This window comes from Amblyomma maculatum, chromosome 6, assembly GCF_055883805.1.
Source record: "Amblyomma maculatum isolate TAMU_Amacu chromosome 6, ASM5588380v1, whole genome shotgun sequence".
Classification (NCBI taxonomy): Eukaryota; Metazoa; Arthropoda; class Arachnida; order Ixodida; family Ixodidae; genus Amblyomma; species Amblyomma maculatum.
In genome coordinates this window covers 100,742,843-100,767,938 of record NC_139349.1, presented here as the reverse complement: position 1 = coordinate 100,767,938, position 25,096 = coordinate 100,742,843, and the positions used below count along the sequence as shown (strand labels likewise).

The window sequence follows — 25,096 nt, the reverse complement described above, 5'->3', positions numbered from 1 at the left end:
ACTTTCACCCGGCTTTTTCGTTGTCAGTGCATTCCGGGCTTTAAGCGCGGTGCGTAAATGTTGCGGCTTGCCCGAAGGGCGAATGAATATTAAATAAAAATTGCGCGCAGCGGAGGCAGAGAGCCTATGGGCACATATATAGAAGAGCCCCTGTTTTTCACGTCACAGTCAGCTAGGAGAAAAAGAAAAACAAAAATCAGGGTTTATGCGTGCATAAAGACTATTTCTTCGAACTTCCACACTTACCAGAGATGCAGAGATAAAAGCCTACAGACAAGAAAAGAACGCACGATCAAGGGCGAGACACAAAGGGGACTGGGGGATATTAACGTCCAGTCGCCGTTGCTTCACAGGGTTGTGAGGCTGGTCCAGCGATGTGCTGTCATGATTATGAAAAACATGTGGAGGTACTTAAGGTTAATTTTACGCTGGAATGTTACGCAATTATGTTCGCGCTTATCTTTATCTGTTTGTTCATTACATTATTGGCTGCTATGAAGCAGACAACAATACGCCGATGTCAAAGACGGGGAAGTTCAGCAGGCTAAAAAAACTGCAATGGAGCAGGTGACTGGTTGCGACGAGACTGCAGGCTGTCCCTTCCCTCGTATACTTCGCAACTGAGACTCTCCACGATTATAGCCCACTATATCTTAACCCGAAGCCTACACGAAATAAAGGGTGGTTTGTTGGTGACTCAAGCATCGCAGCATGGTGATGTGGGCTCCAATGAACATCGCTATCTCCTAGCGGCGCCATGTAACTATGGTTCCTATCGCAACAGATCGGACAGGACGGTTTGGTTTGGTTTGTGAGGTTTAACGTTCCAAAGCGACTCAGGTTATGAGAGACGCCGTAGTGGAGGACTCCGGAAATTTCGACCACCTGGGGTTCTTTAACGTGCACTGACATCGCACAGCACACGGACGCCTCGCTTTTCGCCTCCATCGAAAAGCGGCCGCTGAGGCCGGAGGAGGAGGAATCAACATTTATTAAGCCCGAAATAATTCGGTGGTGCATGCTTGCACCAGACGGGGTGGTTCCCTAGTTGCGGGACCCATATGTTTCCAGCAGCTCCTGGCCCCTGTCTGTCAGTGCGAGCTGGATCGATAGGGCGGGGCTGGACAACAAGGTCTCCCATCGCTCAAGGGGTTGGGGATTGGGGGTGTTGGCGGGAAGGGGAGGAGGGGGGGTTTTGAGTTGTTTGCATTCTGCCAAAACGTGCGGCAGGGTGCCCTTTTCTTTTTTACAAAAAGGACAGAGCATGTCGTGTTCCGCAGGGTACATGCGGCTCATCAATACGGGATGCGCAAGCGATCCCGCCTGCGCTCGGCGCAGGATCGCCTGTTGTTGCCTGGTGAGCTTGGGGTGCGGTTCTGGCAGTCTGCACCTTTCCTCTCGGTACATGCTTGTAATTTCCCGAAAGCTGGTAACCGGATGCGGTAGCTCTTCCGGCTCGTTCTCGCCCCGGATTGACATTTCTCGGGCATGGTAGTCTGCGATGATGTTGCCTGCTACCTGCGAGTGAGCCGGGACCCACACGAGCTCTATAGCTCTTCCCGGAGGCTTGCACTTGGATAGAATGGCTCGGGCCGCGGAGGATATTACCCCATTCCATCCCGCGTCCTTGAACATGGTAGTCGAGCGCTGTAACCACTGCGCCACCCTTTAGCTCTCTCGTTGACTTACATGTGTCTGCTCCATCTGCACGTGAAAGAAACCTGTTCTGCGCATGCGCTTTCTATCTTGCGCTCTGGGGCTGTTGCGAAAGATACATTTGGTGCGCGCGCCCATGCTTTACAGGATAGTTATCCCGCTTATCTCCTCGGCCGTTTTATTTTGTACGCAAATAATCACGTGGTATACTAAGCGAAAATTCAAGGGGTAGAGCCCAAAACGAATGTGCTGCATGAATGCGTTTTATTTTTTCATGTATTCGTATTGTATTTCCTTGACACCCTGCGCTTGCTTAAGCCGTGTTCGTGTCCTGATCGCATATCAAGGCGAAAACCTTTCAGCTCTCATCGTTGTCAGCAGGAGTTCTCTACAGAGAGTATCACGTTTTCGAGAGCTAAAAATAAATTAATAAACCTTGTCTCCACAGGGAATCAAACCTCTATTCCTTGGATCCCCAGCCGAGCGCTTTACCAACTGCGCCACGCCCAGATCGTGGAACGCTCATCTTTTTTTTTTTTCTCTCTTTATTGCCTGGCATTGGCACACGACAGAACACGAAATGAAACTCCGATCAAAACAGAAAAAAGACACACACGGCAATGTACTCGCATATGAATGAATGTCGTTATCAGCCAGCGTTCCTCGTTGCATTGAACCTCCCGCAGTGGAAACAAACGCTCTACCCTTGAGAGCCATTCGGGAGGATCTACAGCCACTTTATGAATAGCAATAAACCACTCCATACTCTCTCGAAAATACATTCGAGCAGGTCTTGCATCCCTGTCACAGTGACAGCCTATCATTCTGGAGCGCCATATACAGTGGAGGCCCATAACCATAATTACGTCAAATGGAACCCCATCCTCATTCTCTATGCTTAAATATCGAATGCCGTGCTAGTCTAGTGGAAAAATCTTTCTTTATGGTCCGTTGTAATACACCCTAAAAATAAACCCCTTCCCAATAATGTAAAAAAAGACACATTATCTACTGTTTCCGGCTGCTTACAGAATAAACAATGTGCTTCCCACGGTAAAAAAAAAAGCCATTTTTCTTCAAAAACTTCTTTACTGGTAATGCTCCGGTAGGTAACTTAAAAATAAAAGGCCTTAGCTCCTGGCGGCACTTTAATTTTCTTAACTCTCTGTAATACATCTGGGCCAGGGCCTCCACTGTATATGGCCCTATAGAAGGGTTCTGGGAAGACATTATAACACAGATCGCGGTACAACTTTTCTCTCTTTACACCAAACAAATATTCCAGAGAGAAACGCACTGAAAGAAATCTAACACTTTCGATGACCTCTCTGTAATATCCAGAAATCTTCTTCGATGGAGACAACAAACTGCGGCAACAGGCGCTGTAGCCTAACTTGATAGACGGTGCGCAAGAATGGGTTGGAACCGTCGCGAAAAAAACAAATTGATTGTTCACATGACGTAAAAAGAGATGCCCGAGCCCCAAACCTCCGTCTTCAACTCTCCAGAACAGATTCGGCCTGTTGCAGCGTTCCCATTCCACTGCCCAAATGAAAACGGCAAAAATCCTGTGAAGCTTTTGTAAGTTTACACACGAACGATGCAACACTTGCAACACAAAAATGGATATGTTGCACCTTTTCACTTCTCTGCTTTCTCCTATAGCTCTTACATCTTATATTTTTCGCTTTGGCGGTAACTATCTAGCTCGATACCTAAGTACTTGGTCGGGGTCTTCGCCTACGTCACATTGGCAAAGTGGTCAGGCTTCGATGGCCACTGTCCATGCCATATAGCCCAAGGCTCATGGCCCAGTTAACCCCACTACCGATAACATGGGAAAACTCAAGGACATTTTACAGCCTCAAGTACGCTTTCCTGGTCTACCGTAAAAACAGCAACATTGTCCGCGTACGCCAACAACTTCACATCGGCTTCTTGTAACTTAAACCCATTAATGGTGTCGTTCTTCATTATTTGCATACAAAAGGTCTGAATGTAAATACAAAACAGAAGAGGGCTGGGGGGGGGGGGGCAGCCCTGCCACAGCGAGCGCTGCACACTAATGGGGGCCCCCAGACTTTTATTTACGATCAATCTTGTCGTACAGCTTTGGTACGCCAGGGCCACGCCCTTGCAGATAATTGAACCAACGTTCGAACGATCCAAAATGGACTGCAAAATTTTGTGGCTACGCATTTCGGAGCATAGCTACGCGACCATTCCAGTCATCGCAACACTCAAGAACACTTTGCGCCTTATGAATATTGGAAATAATCGAGCGTCCTTTTATACCACACGTCTTATGGGCACCAAAGGTGTCTCCCCTGACGGGGCTGGTTACAGGTAGGTCACCGCCGCTTCCGGCGGGGGCTAGCCTGTCGCCGAATTTTTATCTGTTGTAGGCCGTCATTGCACCCGCCACCGCTTCGGTGGTGGACGACGGCTGTTGTTGCGGCGCGCGTCTTTCTCTCCCTCTCCCTCTTCCTTTCCTTTCTTCTCTATTTTCTGACATCGCACAGCACACGACGCCTTTTCGTTTCGCCTCCATCGAAACGAACCCGACCTCGGCGGCTGTGTTTCGATGGATGCGAAACGAAGGTGGTGGTGGTGGTGGTGACAAAGATGAGCCTTAGCTGTGACATCCTAGGGATGGAATGGCTCTTGGGTGCGTGTCGTGGCCGGAAGGTGACGTTTCCCGGCGACTTCCAAAGCCCAGTCCACCAGCTGCCGTTGGGCAACCGGCTCAGAACTGGACACCGCAGCCTCCCATCGCTCGAGGTTTGTGAGTTGCCATTCGGCAGGTGGAAGATGCTCAGGGCAAGAATAAAGAATGTGAGCAAAATCCGCTTTTGGAGCACCACAGAGGGTGCATGCTGGCGTGAACAGTCCCGGGTGAACAAGGGCGAGGTAGGCAGGGGAGAGGAAAGTGCGGGATTGTAGCTGGCGCCACGTCACCTTCTGCAATTTAGTGAGAGACTTGTGTGGAGGTGGATAGGCAAGACGTTGTTCGCGGTAGTGCACAGTATCTCGTGGTATGTGACCATACGATCTCGAGCGTCACCCCAGGCGTCGGCGGCTCCTGCTCGGCTGACGAAACCTCGAGCAAAAGAATGAGCCGCCTCGTTACCTGGGTGGCCGGCATGGGCTGGGACCCAGAGAAGCTGAATAGGTCGGATAGGAACGGGAGATTGGCTGAGAAGCCGGAACGCGGGTTCGGAAACACGTCCTTTCGCAAAGTTTCGGATGGCTGTCTTCGAATCAGTAAAAATGAGGGTCGCCGATGTAGTAGAGATTGCTAAGGCTACTGCCGCCTCCTCCGCTTCCGCGGAAGTGGAAGCGATGACAGTACCTGCGGTAAGAATGGTGGATGGTTTGGTTTGGTTTGGTTTGGTTTGTGGGGTTTAACGTCCCAAAGCGACTCAGGCTATGAGAGACGCCTTAGTGGAGGACTCCGGAAATTTTGACCACCTGGGGTTCTTTAACGTGCACTGACATCGCACAGCACACGAGCGCCTTGCTTTTCGCCTCCATCGAAAAGCTACCGCCGAGGCCGGGATTCGATCCCGCGTCTTTGGGAACAGTAGTCAAGTGCCGTAACCACTGCGCCACCCCGGCGGGGTGTAAGAATGGTGGAGGAGTTTGACACTACAGCTAGGGCGAAGGCGGGAGAAGTTGTGTAAGAGGCAGCATCGACGTAGACGGTCTCCGGCTCTGTGCCATAGTGTTTGTGTAAGGCGGCAGCCCGAGCAGCACGACGAGCCACGTGATGTTCGGGGTGCATGTTCTTGGGTAGGGGGTGAATGGTAAGGAGTTCTCGTGTGTGGCGTGGGAGGGAGAAGGTGTGGGCGTAATATCCAGGGGGACGCAGACCGATAGCGCCAAGAATGTGACGGCCGGCTAAGGTGGAGGAGAGCCGATCAAGTTGGGCAGACCGATGAGCCTCGATGAGTTCGGCGAGGGTATTGTGTACGCCCATCTTAAGAAGACGTTCGTTCGACGTTGTAGAGGTTCCCTCCTTTTCCGGCTACACGGACGTGAAGTCAGTCCACGAGTTCTTGCAAGAACTCGAGGATTATCAGACGGCACTGGGTTCCCCAGACGACGTGGTGCTAGCGCAGGTAATACCCGTGGCACTTGTTGAGAGCGCGGCGCGGTGGAGACGCTGCCAGCCGGCCTTCCAGTCGATGGCAGACTTCACAGATCGCTTCCGCGCCGAGTTCTTGCCGCCCGATTACGAACGCCGGATGCTTGAGGAGCTAGCGTTGCGCACACAGCACCCAGAGGAGAGCCTCCTCGAGTATGTACGCGCAATGCAGGAGCTCTACAAGAGGGCAGATCCCACGGCAACCGATCTAGAACAGGTCACGCGCGTGATGAGGCAATGCCATCCGCGCTTCAAGCCGTATTTGCGGGGACGTGGTTTTGCAAACCTCGAGGCCCTAGCACAGGAAGCGAAGGTAGTACAGGCGGATTTACTCGATGAATTGCGCTACCAGCCACCCGGACGACAAGATCCCTGTGAGATTAAATATGTTTGTTATACGGCCCACTGTGTGTTTGTCGTGCGCATCCCTCGGGCAGAGGAATCGCCCACAACTGGCACCCAACTGGGGCTGAATTAGCACCCATGTGGACGATTTTTCTGCCAGCGTGGCAGCGCTCGGCAACACGACGGGCCGATCCTTTGTATGTTAGGCGCGACGCCATTTTGAGTTAGGGCTATCGTGTGTACAGATGACACGGAGTGTAGTATAGTAGTGTTTGTACAGTGTTTTAATTTTGTTTTGGGTTATGTGTGTGTTTGTTAGTATCGGGCGGTTTGTGTTTTAATTTTTTTTGTGCATATGTTAGTTTTATGAAGTGTTTAGCCTTGTGACTAGCCTCTTGATGCGGGCTAGGTGGTAGTCGTGCGCGTGTAGACTCCCGGCCGGCCTTAGTTGTTGAGTGCAATGCCTCCGAGAAAAGACGTGCCAGATAGGGCCGCCGCTTCGGACGCCAGTGCGTCCGGAAGTGAGGTAAAGGACGCGGTAGAGTCTGTGCAGGTTACCGATGCGGCCGCCTTGATGAGGCAGATGAACGAGGTGTTGTCGGTGTTCGCCCTTCAGCTCGGTTCGGTGGCTAGCGCCAACCAAGCCACAGCTGCGGCGGCAGTCTCGCGTCCGCGGATAAATGTAGAGGTTCCCTCCTTTTCCGGCTACACGGACGTGAAGTCAGTCCACGAGTTCTTGCAAGAACTCGAGGATTATCAGACGGCACTGGGTTCCCCAGACGACGTGGTGCTAGCGCAGGTAATACCCGTGGCACTTGTTGAGAGCGCGGCGCGGTGGAGACGCTGCCAGCCGGCCTTCCAGTCGATGGCAGACTTCACAGATCGCTTCCGCGCCGAGTTCTTGCCGCCCGATTACGAACGCCGGATGCTTGAGGAGCTAGCGTTGCGCACACAGCACCCAGAGGAGAGCCTCCTCGTGTATGTACGCGCAATGCAGGAGCTCTACAAGAGGGCAGATCCCACGGCAACCGATCTAAAACAGGTCACGCGCGTGATGAGGCAATGCCATCCGCGCTTCAAGCCGTATTTGCGGGGACGTGGTTTTGCAAACCTCGAGGCCCTAGCACAGGAAGCGAAGGTAGTACAGGCGGATTTACTCGCTGAATTGCGCTACCAGCCACCCGGACGACAAGATCCCTGTGAGATTAAATATGTTTGTTATACGGCCCACTGTGTGTTTGTCGTGCGCATCCCTCGGGCAGAGGAATCGCCCACAACGTGTGGCGGGAAAGGTTGAGGGCCGTCTTGTACGCCTGGCGGATAAGGCAGTTGACCTTGTTCTCCTCTAGGCGTTGTGTGCTGTGCGATGTCAGCGCACGTTAAAGATCCCCAGGTGGTCGAAATTACTCCGTAGCCCTCCACTACGGCTCCTCTTTCTCTCTTTCCACTTTCACTCCCATCTTCCTCCCTTCCCTTACGGCGCGGTTGCGGTGTCCACAAAAAAAAAAAAACAAGTGAGACAGTTACCGCGCCTTTTCCCTTCCTGTAAATCAATCAGAATTTCGTCTCTATTTTCTCTTCTGTCTGCACGAGGCAGCGGAGGTGGCTCAGCTACGAAGCCAGTAGCAGGCCCGTGCATTTTCTTTTCCTTCTTCCTACAGCCACAGCCACAACAACAACTATGTCCTTAATCACGGTCTGCAACCTTTCGGTACCTTCATAAGTTTTGTATTCAACGTCTGTAAGTGGTATTGGACTGTAGGCCGTAACCAGTCGTAATTTATCTATTTGATCCGTTTTAGGGACGAGGAACGTGTGGGATGACGCATATAATGGAGGCAGTGAATTAATATTGAAGGCACCGTTAAAGATTAAGTTCAAAGTAGGGGTAATTTCATATTTGAAGCGTTTGTAAAAACCCGCGTTGAACCCATCTGGTCCCGGTGATTTACCGGGGTTTAAACTGTCAACTGAATTCTCAACTAATGTCTCACTTATCTCTAGTTCTAATCGACCTTATACTTCGTCGTTGAGGCGCGGCATCAGCTTCAGAAACTTACCTTTGAATGTGCTAGTGTCTACTACATGCAACGCGAAAAGTGCCTGGTAATGTTCCCTGAAAGCCGCTTGGATGTGATCGTTGTCTGCTGACAAGATCCCGCGCCATTCTATTTTGTCGATGTGGTTTCTTTCAGCATTTCCTTTTCCCAACCCTAGAGCTCTCTTTGATGGCGTTTCCCCTACTGCTGTGTCCTCTGCCCTTGCCCTCACTAATGCTCCCCGATACCGTTCTTCTTGCATTAATTCTAGTTTTTGTTTTATTTTCCTTATATTTTCCATCCATTTTCCTGGCGCCCGAGATCCCTGTTGAAGCAACTTAAATGCCAATGCCCTTAGCTCAGTCTCTCAGTTTTTCTTCAAGCCGTGCACAGGTAGCCCTATTTACTGAGCTCCGACTGTTGCCATATATGCATGTTTATTCCGGGGTCTACTTTACCAATTTCTTCTTTTACTACATGGTTATAATTCATACTCAAGGAGCTTATTATTGAATTTTCACAACTCCAACGAAAAAGAATTCCATGGCTTTTCAACCCCTATGGAGCATTCAACTAAACAGTGGTCATAATCCCACATGTCTACCGTCAGGATGATAGCGGGATTTCGCGAGTGACAGATACTGTGCATTCCCTTTCCTGTAAATGAATGATAGGTTGCCCCGCCGCGGTAGTGAGTGGTAAGGTGCCCGAATACTGTGCCGGAGCACCTGGGTTCGATCCCCAACGCCGACGACTGCGTTTCGATGGAGGCGAAACGAAGTGGCGTCCGTGTGCTGTGCGATGTCAGTGCACGTTAAAGATGTATGTATGTATGTATGTATGTATGTATGTATGTATGTATGTATGTATGTATGTATGTATGTATGTATGTATGTATGTATGTATGTATGTATGTATGTATGTATGTATGTATGTATGTATGTATGTATGTATGTATGTATGTATGTATGTATGTATGTATGTATGTATGTATGTATGTATGTATGTATGTATGTATGTATGTATGTATGTATGTATGTATGTATGTATGTATGTATGTATGTATGTATGTATGTATGTATGTATGTATGTATGTATGTATGTATGTATGTATGTATGTATGTATGTATGTATGTATGTATGTATGTATGTATGTATGTATGTATGTATGTATGTATGTATGTATCATCCTGGCTGCAGCCCTGTTTGGAGGGGGTATAATCAAAGTGAAAGCACCCAAAATAATTCTGCAGGAATAATGGCTTATGACAACCCACTATCTTCAGATCTCTGTAAAGCGCCCTGTCAGCCGTAGATGCATTATCCGCAAATTATCAGACATAGCTTACGTACAGCGTACTTGCTTCAGTGAAAATTTCCAGCTCACTGCCGGTGAAAGCCTCATTCCTGAACAATTTGCATGTGCCAAGGCTTTTCTGCGTGGTTTCGATCCAGCATCTTCCCTGTTATATTGTCTAGAAAAATTTCAGGATGCAGTATAGTTGGAGTGCTTTCAGCCTATCGCTGCATAGAGAGATGAACGTATCGCGCGTCACTACTGAGTCAGTTTTAGCAACTTTTGCTGGCTCCTCATACCCTAATGATATAAAAAGTTGGAGCATCTCCAGCCCCGCCATCAACAATGCACGAGCTGCTGGCAGTTCGGACGTTGGACGAAGTGTCCAAGCCGGCCACCCGCTGCCCTAGGTGCGGAGAATGCCATTTACCTGACGGCTGCGCCTCATCCAGTCATGGTGACACTGCAGTAAGCAGCAACCACACAGCTGATCCAGGCATGGTGACGCTACATTAAGCAACAACCACACAGCTGATGCAGTCATGGTGACACTGCACTAAGCAACAACCACACAGCTGATTCAGTCATGGTGACACTGCACTAAGCAACAACGACACAGCTGATCCAGTCATGGTGACACTGCACTAAGCAACAACCACACAGCTGATCCAGTCATGGTGACACTGCACTAAGCAACAACCACACAGCTGATGATGCCGATTATGCAAAACCAGTAAAGAATAAATCTTGTTAGAGTTATTCAAAGAGAAGGGTACTCAATAGCGGATGGATACGCTCTTCTGGACCGCAAGAAGGGTTCTGATGCTGGTAGTGTGCGCTGTTTTGTTGGGGACATTGAGTGCAGCTTCAGTGCATCATTTGGGTCGGCAGTAGAACACTCCCTTACTATCGTGGTTGCGAGTATGGCGAACAGTTTATTATTTTTTTTTAAGGAGTTGGCTGAGATTGTTGCGGGACTGTCTGTATCGTCATCATCGTCTATTCGGCATCAATGCCTGCACCCCTTCCTGCTTGTGCAGCTAGTGTTAGTCGTTCGACGCCACCTCCTGATGCTTTCCAGGTTCCGCCTGCCATCACTGTTCCTAGCCGTGCATGTCACACCGACATCTGCGTTATAGCTAGGCGTCAAAAGGTCATGCCTTTTCCAGAAGCTTCTTTTTCACCTCCAAAATCAACTCTTCCCCATGTAAATGCTAGAAAATGATCGCCATAACTCCTCTCTCATACTCCTTTCACTACCGCTTTTTAATATTTTCATTAGTTACATCCCCATTCACCCAGACATAACAGTTTTTGTGCATACGAACGATGAAGCTTTTTTAACCTCAGCTAGGAATATCCATGCCCTTTATCTGACTTTACAGGTATTTTGATGCTCATGAAGTCTAATTCTGTCTTGTTAATTTATCCCTAAATGTCAATAAATGCGAAGTGCTTTGATTTCCTCTGGACAATAATTGCGCATTTCGCTAGGCTATTGCTGCAACTTTATTTTACAGACGGAGTTTTTAAATGCCTAGGTGTTAATTATGAATCATTATTCGATTCGCGACATCAATTGAAAAGCGCTGTGTTTAAAGCAGAACATGCTCTAGGCCGGTTGACATGAGCAGACAATAAAATGTGACACCTGTACTTGAATTTCGTTCAATTCTTTCTTCCGGCAGCGTGAACTCTAAAATTCAAACTTTAGTCTTACTAGAATCATTTTCAAGGACTCTATATCGTGTCTGGGAGCCATATCCCAGACCTAATGTCCTGCTGCCGCTTACAACTACTCATGGTGCCAAATTTCCTAAGGTTATACGACCCGGCATCTGAAGTAAGTGCCCCTATTTTTGTGCCGAAGTTTTATATCCTAATCATTAGCGAATGTATCACCTGTCACACATTACGTTAACGAGAACCTTTTAGCCCCTAGTCATACCGATCTGAGTTCTTTGCAATGAGTTGAAAACAGGCTGCAGTGGACTTCCATTACGACCACATCTTCCCCTAACATGCGAAACATATTTCTGCAAGCATTTTAAACCGCCTTTTTTTCTCATCACCTAGAAGAATTTCCCCATCAAACTGTTTTGTATAGAGACGCCTCCATCAGCTGCGAAATAGCTGCAGTAGGCATATTTTTGCAGGATTTGGCACGGAGCTATTCCGTCCGTATCCTGGATTATATTCTTATATTTTCTGCAAAATATCTGGGTCCCAGATTGGCTTTGCACAAAATTTCATGTCATGCATCACAAGCTATCATGCTTGCAGATAGTTTTAGCCTCGGTTGAAACTTCAAAGATCCTTTGAGTCATTTCCTTTGATTTTTCGTCATGCGTACTTTGGAAGACGTCCTTTTTTTTTTTTTGTAGCCACGGACGCATTCATTCAAATGAAGCGACGGATTTTTAATGAGGTCGGCTCTTACTGTGTCTCCAGTATATATTATCCCTAATTTCATGCCTCCCAGCTCCTGATGTTCCAGCATATATCATCCAGGCTACATGATCGCTTAATGAATACCGCGGATTATCACCACTTAGCATATAATGTAAAAGCAGGCTATGTGAGGTATCAATGATGTTTTTGCGGCCCAGAATTCCCAGCATAAATGTATGTCCGTAGAGATATGGGTGGACAAAACGTTGTTGCCAATATGGGAAAGTTGACTCCATAGAACATATTCTCCTCTATAGCCGGTGATTCGCACTTCAGAGAAAGACTTACCTGGAAGTTCCCATCTCAAGTTTCGGGCTCCACTTGTCGCTGCCACTTCTACTATTGCTCGGTGTGCGACAACCGAGATTATTGCGTGTGGTGCACTTTGTCAAATTCTTGGCGACTAAGTGATTGCAAATGGTAATTTGTCTTGTTATCTCTTTTCAAAATTCTTCCAGGAGACAAAAATTATGCAATCTTTTTTCCAATATTATTATGCTTTGTATTTTACTTTAATAACTTTCGCTTATTGAAAACACACTTTTTACATTCCCATTTCGGGACCCGCGTTTTTCTCGTAATCACCTGTGGAAGTTTCCTTTAATACGTACCTAGCTTTCCAATCTCCTCCGATTGTTGCACGGCACGTTTGCAGAGGCCAATAACAGCTGACAAGAGCGGCTCTGTAATCACGAACTCTCGAGTGTCGTAATCTTCCTGCCCGGTTTTTTTTCTATGGGGAAGGTCGTGGGGAAGAGGAGCAGCATGGATGAATAGACCAGACTTGCAAACTTTTTATTCACCAACAAAGAGGGTTCACTGGTGGTACCGCTAATAATGCGTTGTCCTCCTAGCCCCGGTACACCACTGGCTTTTGGAGCCTATCGGACTTCTTGAACCAGCCGAAAGCTGGATGCCAGGGTCCCCGCCGGACATCTTTGTACCCAATTGCTCGTTTGTTTGAATGTTTGAGGCTAAGTTCTGCGGTCTATGTGTTCACATGCCGACGTGACATGGGGAGGAATGCCTTTTTTGTACTCAAATTCGAAATGATAAGTGTTTCATTCTTCTCCATTGTTTGATTGGTTGTCTGACTGGCACAGTGAGCGATCATTAAGCAAGCGAATTTGGAGGCGTTTTGACAAAACTAGGAATTGATTCAGTGAATGGGGGATGGTGAGTGCATAAAGAAGCGAGTGAAGGTTGGTAAGCGAGTAAGTTAGGTCGTAAGCGAGTGACAAGGTAAGCTGGAAGAGGCGGTCAGCAATACCGCAACTTGTGAAGCCGATAGCAGTTCGACCAGCTGTCACAGTTCAGTGGTTTATAGGGCGCTGTTTTTGTCCAGCGCGATCGCTTGGCAATGTCATCTGGGTTTCTTCGACGGCTGTAGGATATCTGCCTTATCCGGAGCCCTTCGAGTTTCATCTCTGTGACATAGCACTGAGCCCAACTCGCACAAGTGGCAATTCCTCTTCTTGTTTTTCTTTCCTCGAGTTCACTTCGTTTGTAATAAACATGCCAGGCATCCGGACTGTCGCAGCGAGCAGCCTTACAGCTCACTCCAATAAGCATTCGTCTCGAAACGTTGGCCTCGGCGAAGCTACCCAAACGAGGCGGTGTCTGCAATGATTTGTTCAGTTAGCTTCAGCTTCGATATCACCTCACACAACAAATTTGTACCACCCTAGACCACCTGGTACGCGCTCTAAGGAAGTGTAGTAGTGCAAATGACGAAAAGAATAGAGAGAGAGCAATACATGCGCCGAGGATGAAGCGCAGAACGCGTGCTTGTCCGTCATTCGCGCTCTTTTCCGCTTCTGTGGAAGCGCCAGACAGGTCAGCGTCCAGGCCGGCGTCGTATAGGGTTGGCTGGTTGCCGCCAGCTGCCGTAACCGGAGTTAAGAAAGCTTCAGCTAATACAACTCTAGTAGCGGCAACTGCTGACGTTTTGGCTTCGGTGGTGTCGGCGTTTACCGAAGTTGCCACGCTGCCGACGGTTTCTGGATGGCTGCTGACTCTCCCGAACATGGTGCTTTCCTTAGTGAGGACCACAATGGTCGGCTGCGGTGTCGACGTTGGTTGTGGCGGGGTGCAATTGGCCCTGAGGGGGTAGTCGCACACCTTTAGTCCGTCGCTAAAGTGCAGGTCAGCAGGGCATATGAACAGCAGCGGCGTGCCCTGCGTTACGAGGAGAAAAAGAAGCATATGAAGAGGGCGGCTTTCTCGCTCAGTGCACTTCTGCATTGCGGAACGTTAGGCGAAGTCATGTTTTCAGCCTCGAGTTGATCGATTATATGGGCATTCTCACTCATATTTGATTGGAACTATATATATATATATATATATATATATATATATATATATATATATATATATATATATATATATATATATATATATATATATATATATATATATATATATATATATATATATCTTGTGAGGCAGAAGAACGCACCAGCAAATTCACCTTTTTACTTCAGGTAGGCCGAAGCAGCAGCTACCGACTAGCCACAGCTTAGCAACACTTTGTCTTCTTCGCACGACCCGATGACCGATGATGATTACGCTGAGATGAAGATGAAGGTCACTCACAGTGCTTACAATATCACATACATACATACATACATACATACATACATACATACATACATACATACATACATACATACATACATACATACATACATACATACATACATACATACATACATACATACATACATACATACATACATACATACATACATACATACATACATACATACATACATACATACATATACACCCACATTGGGGATATACTAACGCCCCCTGCGCATGCGCATTTGTGGGCACGGGGCTTGGTGTGACCATTGGCATGCGTGCCAGGCACCCTGCATCCGTCTACGTTAATATATTCCCGGCATGCGATATTCTTCTTCTTGATTTCCACTAGGGCATCATTAACTCAAGTTATTTGTCTGAGCCATCCTGCACGCCTAATATATTTTAACGTTGCACCTACCATTTTGCGTTTCATAGCTCCCTGCGTTCTCCTCAACTTGAGTAGAATTCTTTTCGTTAGCCTCCCCGTTTCAGCCTAGGTGAGTGCAGGAATGATGCAACCATTAATTACTTTCCTGTTGAGCGATGCCGGTAAGCTGCTAGTCATAATCCGCGATTACTTGAGAAATGTGGTCCACCTTAATCTTATTCTCCTAGTTAACTCCCTTTCATTGTCCGGATCTGCGGTCAGTATACCTGTCCTAAGTAGACATATATTCGCCTACCACTTCAATTGCGTCGCTACCTATTGTAAGCTGCTGTTCCTTTCTCAAGCCCTTGAACATTACTTGAGTCGTCTGCGTATTGATTTTGAGGCCTCTGCTTTTCCTGTCTAGGTCATCAATAATTTCTTGCAATTCATTTCCTGAGTTACTTAGCAAGAAACACAATGTAATCTGCCAATCTTACTCAAGTATTCTTAATCAACTTTTATTCCCAACTGCTCGCATTCCAAGCCGGAACACTTTCTCTAAGCAAGCTGTGAAATGTACTCGGGAGGATCGTGTCTTCTTGCCTAACACCTGTCCTTATGAGAATTTTATTAATTTTTATGCCGAACTACGGTTGAACTACGGTTTTAATTTTATGCAGGACTGCGGCAGAACTTTCACATACGGCTCATGGCATGGGTACGGCACGTAGTGAGGAGAGAGGATAATCGATGGACACTGAGGACGATTGTATTGCAAGTTAAGGAAAGCGTAGCAGGAGGCGGCAGAAAGTATAGATGGCTGGATGAGGTTAAGTTCGCAGGGGTCAAGTGGATGCAGCTAGCGCAGCACCAGGTTAATTGTATGTGTATGAGAGAGGTATTCGCCCTGCAGTGGGTGTAGTCCGGCTGCTGCTGCTGCTGCTGCTGCTGCTGCTGCTGCTGCTGCTGCTGCTGCTGCTGCTGCTGCTGCTGCTGCTGCTGCTGCTGATGATGATGATGATGATGATGATGATGATGATGATGACGAAGAAGAAGATAAACTGCTTTATTACCTATAGAGAGATTTAACGTAGCGGATACATGCGAGGGTAGACGTATACCGGCTTACCGGACGATTCCTGCGTACGTCCAATCGTCAAACTTTGCCCAGCCCCTGCAACCTCGTGTGCGCTTCAGGCGTCTGGTAAATTGGTACACGTCTACGTTATTACCTCTCCGGCATGCTAAATCTCTCTACTGCTAAAGGGCGTTTAGAAACATGATGACACATATGTGCGAAGAAGGTGATTCTGCAGCCTCCTGCTCTTCATCTGGAGGGGAAAAGAAAACATGCAGTTATTAGAGCCGTTGGATGGAAGAGAGGTTCAGCATCACCAGCTCATGCCGTGGCTGATGAGCAAAGCGGGAAGTTCTCATCAACACCGCCCAGAGGCCGGTAGTCGAGATCCGCGTTGCATCAGGATCGAAGGCACGCCTAAAGATATTCCCAAGCTTCCAGCCGAGGGCCCAGTGCGAGGTTTTCCGCCAACGAACTGATGTAGAAACGCGCTGAGGTACTGGCTAACTCCACCGTTTCATGACCTCATTCCGGGTACATACAGCAATCATCAGTGACATATCAGTGACGTTGATGGCACGATGTACAGATTGGAGAGTCCACAGATCCCAACGAATGAAATTATGGCCGCGAAACTCCAGACGCAGCATACTTCCATTTATTTACTATCTTCATAAAGGTCACCATATTTACTGCAGTTCTCCAGCATGGAGCAGCAATTAGCGCAAACAATATGTATTTAAATGAGTGATATGTGTCTCTTCAATTATGCGATTTTTGGTTGGATGGTTTTTAGGATTTAACATCCCATAATGGTTCAAGCAATGAGGGACACCATAGTCGACCATCTGGTGTTTTTTAACAAGCACTGACATCGTACTCGAGCACCTTGCTTTTTCTTCCCTTGAAAAGCGGCTGCCGCAGCCGGAATTCTGTAAGCCATCGAGCGCCGCAACCGCTGAGCCACCACATATGGGAAATTACACGATGTTTAACGATTAACTAATTCATAGAGTTTCTTAATTGTAGAAACTACCGTTGCCTGCAGATAAGCAAATAAAAGTGCCGGCGCGAGATCGGTATACAGCATGCAACGCGCCGACGACATTTATCCGGCATCGAGCTATATTGCTCAGCAACGTATTCAGAGAGCGTTACTACATATATCGATGTACCTGGCTCCGCGAGATCTTCGCCTCTCTCCCAAAAAGAGTGTAGACATGGCCTTCAGAAAAAAGAAAATGGCTCGATATCTTCCCTTCCTAGGTGGACGGACATTACCTTATGTATGCTGTCAGCGATTCCTCAGTGTTACGATCAACAGTAACCTCTCCTGGTCCCCTCAGATTAATAACCTCCGTGAGAGGATCACAACAGTGCTACAAGTTTTCAGATTTATGGCGAGAATATGGTGGAAAAGCAACTGCCGATCAATGGTTCTGCTTGAAAAAAGCATAAGTTGAAGGTACCCTGCGCTATTATCTAACGGTGCTTAAAAGACTACCTCTAACAAGAAAGAAGATTCTTGAGGCCGCTCGGAACAACTACTTGCGGATATTCATTCGACTCCCAAAAGGTTCATCTGCATCAGGAATACTAGCAGAAGCGGGATGCCTCCCTCTGGGTGTGACTGCCGCACAGGAAACTATGCGTTCCTATCTCCGACATGTCCTGCAAGCGATTAAGCATTTCTTACACATGTCCACCTAAGTGGTCGTAACTCTAGCCTTGTACAAGCTGTGCAGCATCTGCCCCTCCATACTATTAATCAATCACAGAAACTATAGCCTCTGCCATTTCCCCCATGGACAGTCTCGCCTCAAAACATGGATGCGTTTATTCTAGGTATAGCTGCAAAGAGGTCACAGGCAGCGCTTCTGTAAGCTACTCTCTCCCACTTAACCGAGAAATATATGCAGTCCACCCACACGGATGGTTCAACCATTCAATAAACTTCTTCCTGTTAATTTTATGCGCCGTCAAAACGCCATCTCATTTCTTGCCGGTTGCAGCGGAAGACATCATCTACAACAGCCAAAGCTGTTTTCTATAGCCTGCGCAGAACCCTTGGTCGATGGGTTACCTTTACCAACTCCAAAGCACATTTGCACATTCCCTCCAACCTGTTGAAAAAAACTAATCATCGACCCGTTTTCCTTGACATCGAATATCTACATCATTTGGCTATTGCCGCTGGCCACTGCATAACATTTCAGTGGGTAGCAGCACACTGTGGCATTCTAGCCAATGGAAACGCCGATGAAGCGGATCGTAAAGGTCCCCAACATCAGAGATATATTCGGACTTTCTTCACGAAAGCATACGCATCTCAACTAGCTAAAAGATTTGCTTCTGAAGAAAAGTGTCACTTCTGGAGCTTGTAAACAAATCACTACCAATTCCTTCAATAAGTAGAGCCATGCCTAAGGTCAAGACTTCCTCCCAGACTTCCTCGCCATCTGTAAACTCTAAATCAGAGACTTCGCTTGAACAGCTGCTTTACAAACTGCTTGCGACACCGTTTCTGCAAGACAATTAACAGCTCGCATTGTGACAACTGCGGCGCGATCGAAACTGTAGAACATATCATGCTTGCGCTTATCGACAAGAGTGCCTACTATTAACATTGCATAGAGAAGCTTTCCTCAGTGCCTCTAGTTTTGGACAGCGTTTTAGGTCCCTTAGTGTGCCCTAGGTAACAAAGACAAGCAATAATCTTTCTATTTGTATATTTAATTGAAATTGGTCTTCTTGACAAGCTATAATTTAACGCCGCATGTTACCTTCACGCATTTTTCACACTATGAACTTTGTGCACTTGCAGGTCACTACGACGCCTTTTTCACGCTATGAACTTTGTGCACTTGCAGGTCACTATGACGCATTTTTCATGCTATGAACTTTGTGCACTTTCAGGTCACTATGACGCATTTTTCACTCTGTGATCTTTGTAAGCTTATTTGTACGACTATGCATCTCATCACATCATTGTTTAACTTTACCCGATGATGCACATTAGTACGTAGTTACGGCCGCATTCTTCTCTCCTACTTTTTCTTTTCTTTTCGTCTCTCATTCCGCCTTTCTCTCCCCAATTTGTTCTCCGCATGTCAGCGCATTCTTTTTTTTTTTTTTTTAATAAAGAGTTCTCTCTATCGTTCGCTCTCGCCATCAACTCGGGGCAATGTGGATGCCATATTGGTCAAATATGATAAATATACCACCCTTTATTAAATCCGAAATAAATATGGTATTGCACGTATTGCGCATGCAGCTTCGTATTTTGTACGGGGTCAACACGTCTGTGACGCTTGCTTTGCTGTTTTCAGAATTCCTGCACAACTGAATCGCAGTGAATCCCATCTGGTGCTGAGGCTCTCCCACGCATCGAGCAGGCTGTTTAAGTATCTGTCCGTGGAATCTCATATTCCACACTTGAAAGTAGTCAACATTCACATTAGATATTTATGAAACGGTGTCTTAATATTAGCATCCCCAAAATCAAGTTAAAGCCTTCACATTATCAATTATACAAACGGATTCTGAGTTTCATGCATAGAAATCTCCACAGTGATGTGATTTGTAATTACGCAGAGCAAGAAAACCAACTCAACGAAGTTTCGACTGCATATTTTTGACTTTCAATATTTCTAACCAAATTCCAAATTAAGAAAATCTCAAAACAGTGCCGTCGGCCTTCGATTTAGTTATATAACTTGTCCCGTACACGAATGGGTAAGCGGGTGGGTGGGTCTTCAATACAGTGTCCTATTGGCTGTTTCCGCCGCTATTGTTCAGTTCACCAGTGAAAGCTGGTCTTCCCGGTGAAGAAGACCTGCTTATAAAAACCTACTGCAATAATAAACTATCAACTGTACCTTGCTTTTCTTATCTTTTTGCATTGCTATTCGATTTTGCTCTTGGGCTGTAAACTCTTGTTTTCGTTTTGTACCCAATGTAGTATTTGTGCCACTACCAGGGTTGCCGTTGGGCATCTTCTAAAATTTATTCAGAGTTCTAGCTGCATTTTTTGCCAAAAATGCCCCGCACTCTGATCTTAGAGCACAGTTTGGCGCCAAATGGAATAGAAGCAATACTACGAATACTTTCCTTGTAATCTAACAACGAATAACAGTATTTTGCAAAAGTACACAAAGGAAAAATGAACAGTACAATCGTTTAGCACTATTGATAGGTCGTCCAGCCACCTGCACGTTGCTAATAAATAAATGATTAAGGATTGAGTCCACGAACTTATCCGGAGTGACAGTGGTCTTTCTAGAGTAATTTTGGCACATTCTAGCCAAAGGTACACCTGCCTTCTGTCAAACCGGCAGACGGTTCGTAAGCCCAGCTTTATTTGGTAGGGTATCTGTTCTTGCAACTTTCACACGGGAGAAGCTGTGCTCAGTTTTATCAGTAGAAATTGGAAGTAACAGAACTGTAATTGCACGTTGTGCCAGGCGGGGAAATTTTATTCGGCAAAATTATACTTGTGCCATATGCTACTTGTACGTAGAAAATAAAACATCGAAGTTTGGTTAAATGCACCGCTGCCTGGTAGTCATTATGCCTTTTTACATCATTCTTCATAAGCATAAATGAAAAAATAAAGGCTACTAATAACCACGATGGGGCAAATGCGGGCTGCGCTCTCATCTCAGCCGTCCTCCTTCATTAGGATTTGAATTTTTTAGGGCGGTGAAAAAATGTTGGGGTGGCAATTCTCACCCTTTGCCTCCCGTTGATTCCGTCCCTTGCTTGGGATGTTCGACCTTAACGGAGAAAGTATTTTGGATGTATGCTACGTTCAAAAGGCAGCGAGCAGCAGCGGCCGCGCATATGGAGCCTACCTACACTTCCAATATCGCTGCGCGAGCACGTAGTCCCCAGCCGCACGCGCGGTGCCTCGATGCTGACCGTCCCCTGCGGCAGAGAGGATACACGGATCCACCGGCCACCATGACAGCAAAGAATACGAACAAAGCTTCGAAATAATGGATTTTGTTTATGCTTGCTTGCTAGAGTATCTGCAACTGTATAAAAATGGTTAGTAAATGCGACAAAGCACAATCTTAAAGCAGTCACAAACTACCAAGGGAGCTGAAATTTTAATCTCCATAGAAGGTCGTAAAGTAGCCAATCTGACCCAAAGTAGCTACCTAAAGTAACCGTGTTTTTACCCATATGTAGGCGCCCCACCCATACCGTGCCCGTTTACGAAATATGTACAGGCCTTTAGGAAAAATAAATAAGATAAATTAAATGAATGTGCTAAAGGACTTCGTGGTGGTTTTGATCGGAAGATTCTGTACCCAAAAAGACGCGCCAAACTGTTCTTGCATTATTCTGTTTATTCCTTGTGTCAGTAACTATTGTGTCCTCAAACATTAATTTTTGTCTTGCCGCTTGGTTAGCCCATGTAATCTTCGATATGAAAGCCGCCGACTAACAAGCGCTACTTCCTTGTTATCAAGTTTCAAAAACGTAATGACAAATGAATAAACTGGAAAACTAAAAGCTTCAAAATGGGGCCTACAAAGTGGACACAATATGTGCCGGACGTTCTGGTAACGTATTTCCTATCTTATCCTATCCTATCTGGTCTATGTAAATACATCCGTATGCGCAGATGAAGTCGATAATGTGAGCCGCCGCTGCGTGCGCTGCTAGAAGACGACGAAACAGCCAGTAAGGAATGGAAAGGTTACAGCGACGTTTACCACTTCGGTATGGGGTCCTACGCTGACCAGTCGATACGAATATGTGCAGCTCTTTAACTAGAAACCAATGAAACCACGTTTCTGCGTCCAGACTAGACGGAATCCTGGAGCCTTGGCATTTTGATACGGAACGACGGAATCCACAACCGAATCTTCAAATAGAGTATGTCAGACTACACTTAACGAACTTTAGCTATAGTAAAAGAATTTCATTCGACCAAGAATCACAGACCCCATGATGGCAAGAGATGGGAATCGAGCCTTCCTTGGCCCTCGAATCCCAAATCAGGCACGCTATCCCTTGGCCACTCAGCTACGTTCGTAAGGCCTGGCTAAAGCGGGGGTCTGTATACCTATGCCGGGTGATCTTTCTCGTAATGTGGTTACGTCAGTAGTTGGATACCTGATGAGGTTGCAAAACAACCTTTCTTTCACACCACGCATCAGGTGCCACAGTTTCTTTTCTTCTAGCATGGAGGGCCAGGTCTGCACGATAGCAGAGACCCGTGACATCCTCGACGTACAGTCGTGAGCAAAAGTGGTATACAGCACTCAGCCAGTAACAGATCTCGGGAAAAATGCGTAAAAATGCCGCCTAGCGACAGCGCAAGAGACAGCGACAGTGACACATGCATGTGGATAAAATGGGGCAGTGCCACTATTGTTCCCATCACAGATAGCTGTTGCTAGATGAAGTTGGCATGCAGTTTTCGCGAGCACCGCCACCAGCTGAGTGTTGTATACCACTTCTGCTCACGACTGTACATAGCTATTTCCTCGCTTGGGAGTTGGATGTGCGATTTCACAGCCCGCTCTGCATTCTCCTAGCGGTGGTTGCTGGTGTAAGTACTCAGGAGCTGACCAAATGGGAAGGAGATCTGGTGAGTTCAATAAAAACGTGATAGTCGTTTTAATCAAAGTATAAGCAAGAATCTTTAGTTATAGTAAAGGAGTTTCATTCGACCTAGAATCACAGGCCAATCATTTCAGCATACCTGGGAGACTGAACGTACGCTGTCAGCCCGTTAGCAAAAACCAATTATGTTGTCTTTTGTCCATTTCGTCACTGCTCTGGAAGTAAGAGAAAATCATTTTACTTCTCGAGAGGGTTTGTTCATGCAGCAGTAAATGTTTCGTGCATCTGATTTCATCCACGTACCAGTTCTGTGGAATCTGCTGCCATCTTGTTCACCGCATTTGACAGAAAAACAACTGCTCTTCAATAGAACAACTGCTCTTCAATAGCCACGAGGCTTGAGCGCGTACCTGCCTGCATATGTAGAAGGTGGAACAATTGAGTGGGTTTGCGAGTAGTGTGGCGTTGTCCTTAGTGTCGTCGACGGGCGGGCAACCATCTACTGCTGGAGTGCCGCAGTCGGATGCCAGGGCCATTCTGACGAAGGCGACCATCACCGACAGCAGCGAGGCATTTCCCTTCGCCGTCATCCTGCGCATGGGTGTAAATAAATACTGAGTATAATCATTAGTTCCACCAGACTTCATGATCAGCCATATCAGTTGCAATGCCGGACAGACTCATTTTTGTAGCACAAATTCAATGGACTCTGTCCTTCGCCAACAGGTTTGAAGACATTTTATTGCGAAAGCAATACTACGCCAGGTCTAACCGCTCGTCGCCGCATGCCGGGACCGTGTCCGTGGTCCCCTAGACGGCGCTGCGCCTAAGACGAAGAACAAGAAAAAGAACAAGAAGAAGAAGAAGAAGAACGCTCGGTTACCCGCAGCTAATGCTTTCGCTCTTCCCTTCACAGCCAGGAACAAATCCAAAAACAAGTCATCCGTCAAATATAGAGTCATGATTACTTGAAGGTGCGCAGTGAACAACATAGCGTGTCCCTAGTGATTGCCATATTTTTGTTTATTCTTGTTATCAAGAAAAAAGCTCCGTGTGGTCCTTACAGATACTTTAACCTGTTTACATGCCCATTTAACCCGTTTACATACCTTTCTAAACACGTTGCATCGGTAGTGATGTTTATAGTAAGACTAGTGCCTTAGCGCTATTTATGATAGTAATATACAAGCTTACGAAATAGCTCGAAGGTCTTGCAGCAAGTTTTATCGTCTTGGCTTCTGAGCAGTTTTTCATATCTGCAATACGCTGCAGTCATGAGACGTTAAGTGCACGCATAGGTTGTACACCACCAAAGATCAACAAATATGACTCGTTTTGTTTTAGGTGGTCGGCTTAGCTTCATTTTTACTAATTATTTAACACGAGTTGATCATTGCACATATTTAGATATTTATTCTTAGTCGAATTTCGATGCTCCTATACGAAGCCAAAGCGCGTCAAACAACGTCAGCTTTCGAGGTTATTTAAATACCCATAAATGAAATGTCCGAATCCCTCGTTACATCGCCTTCAATAGGTCATATGCAGCTTCAGAACGGTACAATTTACATACTACACCGTACTATAGCACCCCTTGTTAAATTCGAAGTGTATATTTGCTTGGGACGGTATTCGAAGCGGCCTGGTTAATGCATGCGGTATAGTATAAACCTCGTCGGCTACATAAACAGCTACGACGTATTAAAATTTGCAGTAAGGTGTCGGTATCTCATGAACAGGCGTTATTCTCTTCGCCTTTTCTTAGGTATAGAATGTTTTCAGCTCCCATTCTTTGCAAGCCATAACATGAACACAGTCCAGAAACCGCGGCGAACATGGAGCAGAGCATGAGCGTGAACCCGAACGTTACGCACTATCTAACATATTCCGGAACTTTACGTCTGAATGGTATCCATGAGAATCTTCAGCCCCGCAGGGTATTCGATGCAGTGGTGGCAAAAAGCAAATCAGCTTCGTTTTTGATACCTTAGACCGCTCGCCCATCGAGAAGCCTTAAGAGCCTCATGTTCTATCTAGCATATAGCTTCTCGCACTGTGCGTCGGATAGCATCGTCTCCTTCACCTCTCATCTTCGTTTTCACTTGACAGCACGCTTCAGGTGGTCCTCAAGCTGGTTGAAGTGCGAATTGTTGACAGTGAGTATTTCGGTCATACAACGGTATACACACTCGTCCCTCCAGAATCTCATAAGAACGTCGTATCAGTTTTCAAGCCTGCAGAGTTCGTAGTTCGCTCGCAGCGATTATGAATGCCGCTATGCTTTGTTTGCTAATTTAGCCTTCTACTGGAAGTGATGTGTCCACTGTTGTTTTCCTATGATGATGCGCTATAAAGAACCATATTGCCGCATAGAAGACGCCAAAGACGACAACTGGGACTACGAGCGGGGGGCTGAAAGAGGAGGAGGAAGCTTCAACGCAGGACTCTTGCCGGTTGATCATTAAAACGTTTTATCTTTAACCCCTACATGGGGTTCTATCGAGGCGCGACACTGGTGGGGGCGCAGGGTGTGCGTAGGACTCCT

General features: G+C 46.7%; 1 protein-coding gene across 1 annotated transcript; it reads right to left on the bottom strand.

Moving 5' to 3' along the window:
- Window positions 1–157: 157 nt before the first annotated feature.
- Window positions 158–23,141, bottom strand: LOC146186435 (peritrophin-1-like). Its single transcript, XM_084608048.1, has 4 exons — window positions 22,962–23,141; window positions 13,910–14,113; window positions 247–267; window positions 158–172 (listed from the first exon to the last, which is right to left on the bottom strand). Exons 1-4 carry the CDS (start codon window positions 23,139–23,141, stop codon window positions 158–160), a joined length of 420 nt encoding a protein of 139 aa, XP_084464174.1.
- Between the last annotated feature and the right edge of the window lie 1,955 nt (window positions 23,142–25,096).

Excerpts from the sequence above, each read along its gene's own strand:
- LOC146186435 (XM_084608048.1), bottom strand. The coding sequence starts at position 23,141 with ATGACGGCGAAGGGAAATGCCTCGCTGCTGTCGGTGATGGTCGCCTTC. Across the intron at positions 14,114-22,961 it reads CCTTCTACATATGCAGGCAG|GGCACGCCGCTGCTGTTCAT; the intron begins GTACGCGCTCAA and ends CTCGTAACGCAG. Across the intron at positions 268-13,909 it reads TCGGCAGCGTGGCAACTTCG|GCTTTTATCTCTGCATCTCT; the intron begins GTAAACGCCGAC and ends TCTTGTCTGTAG.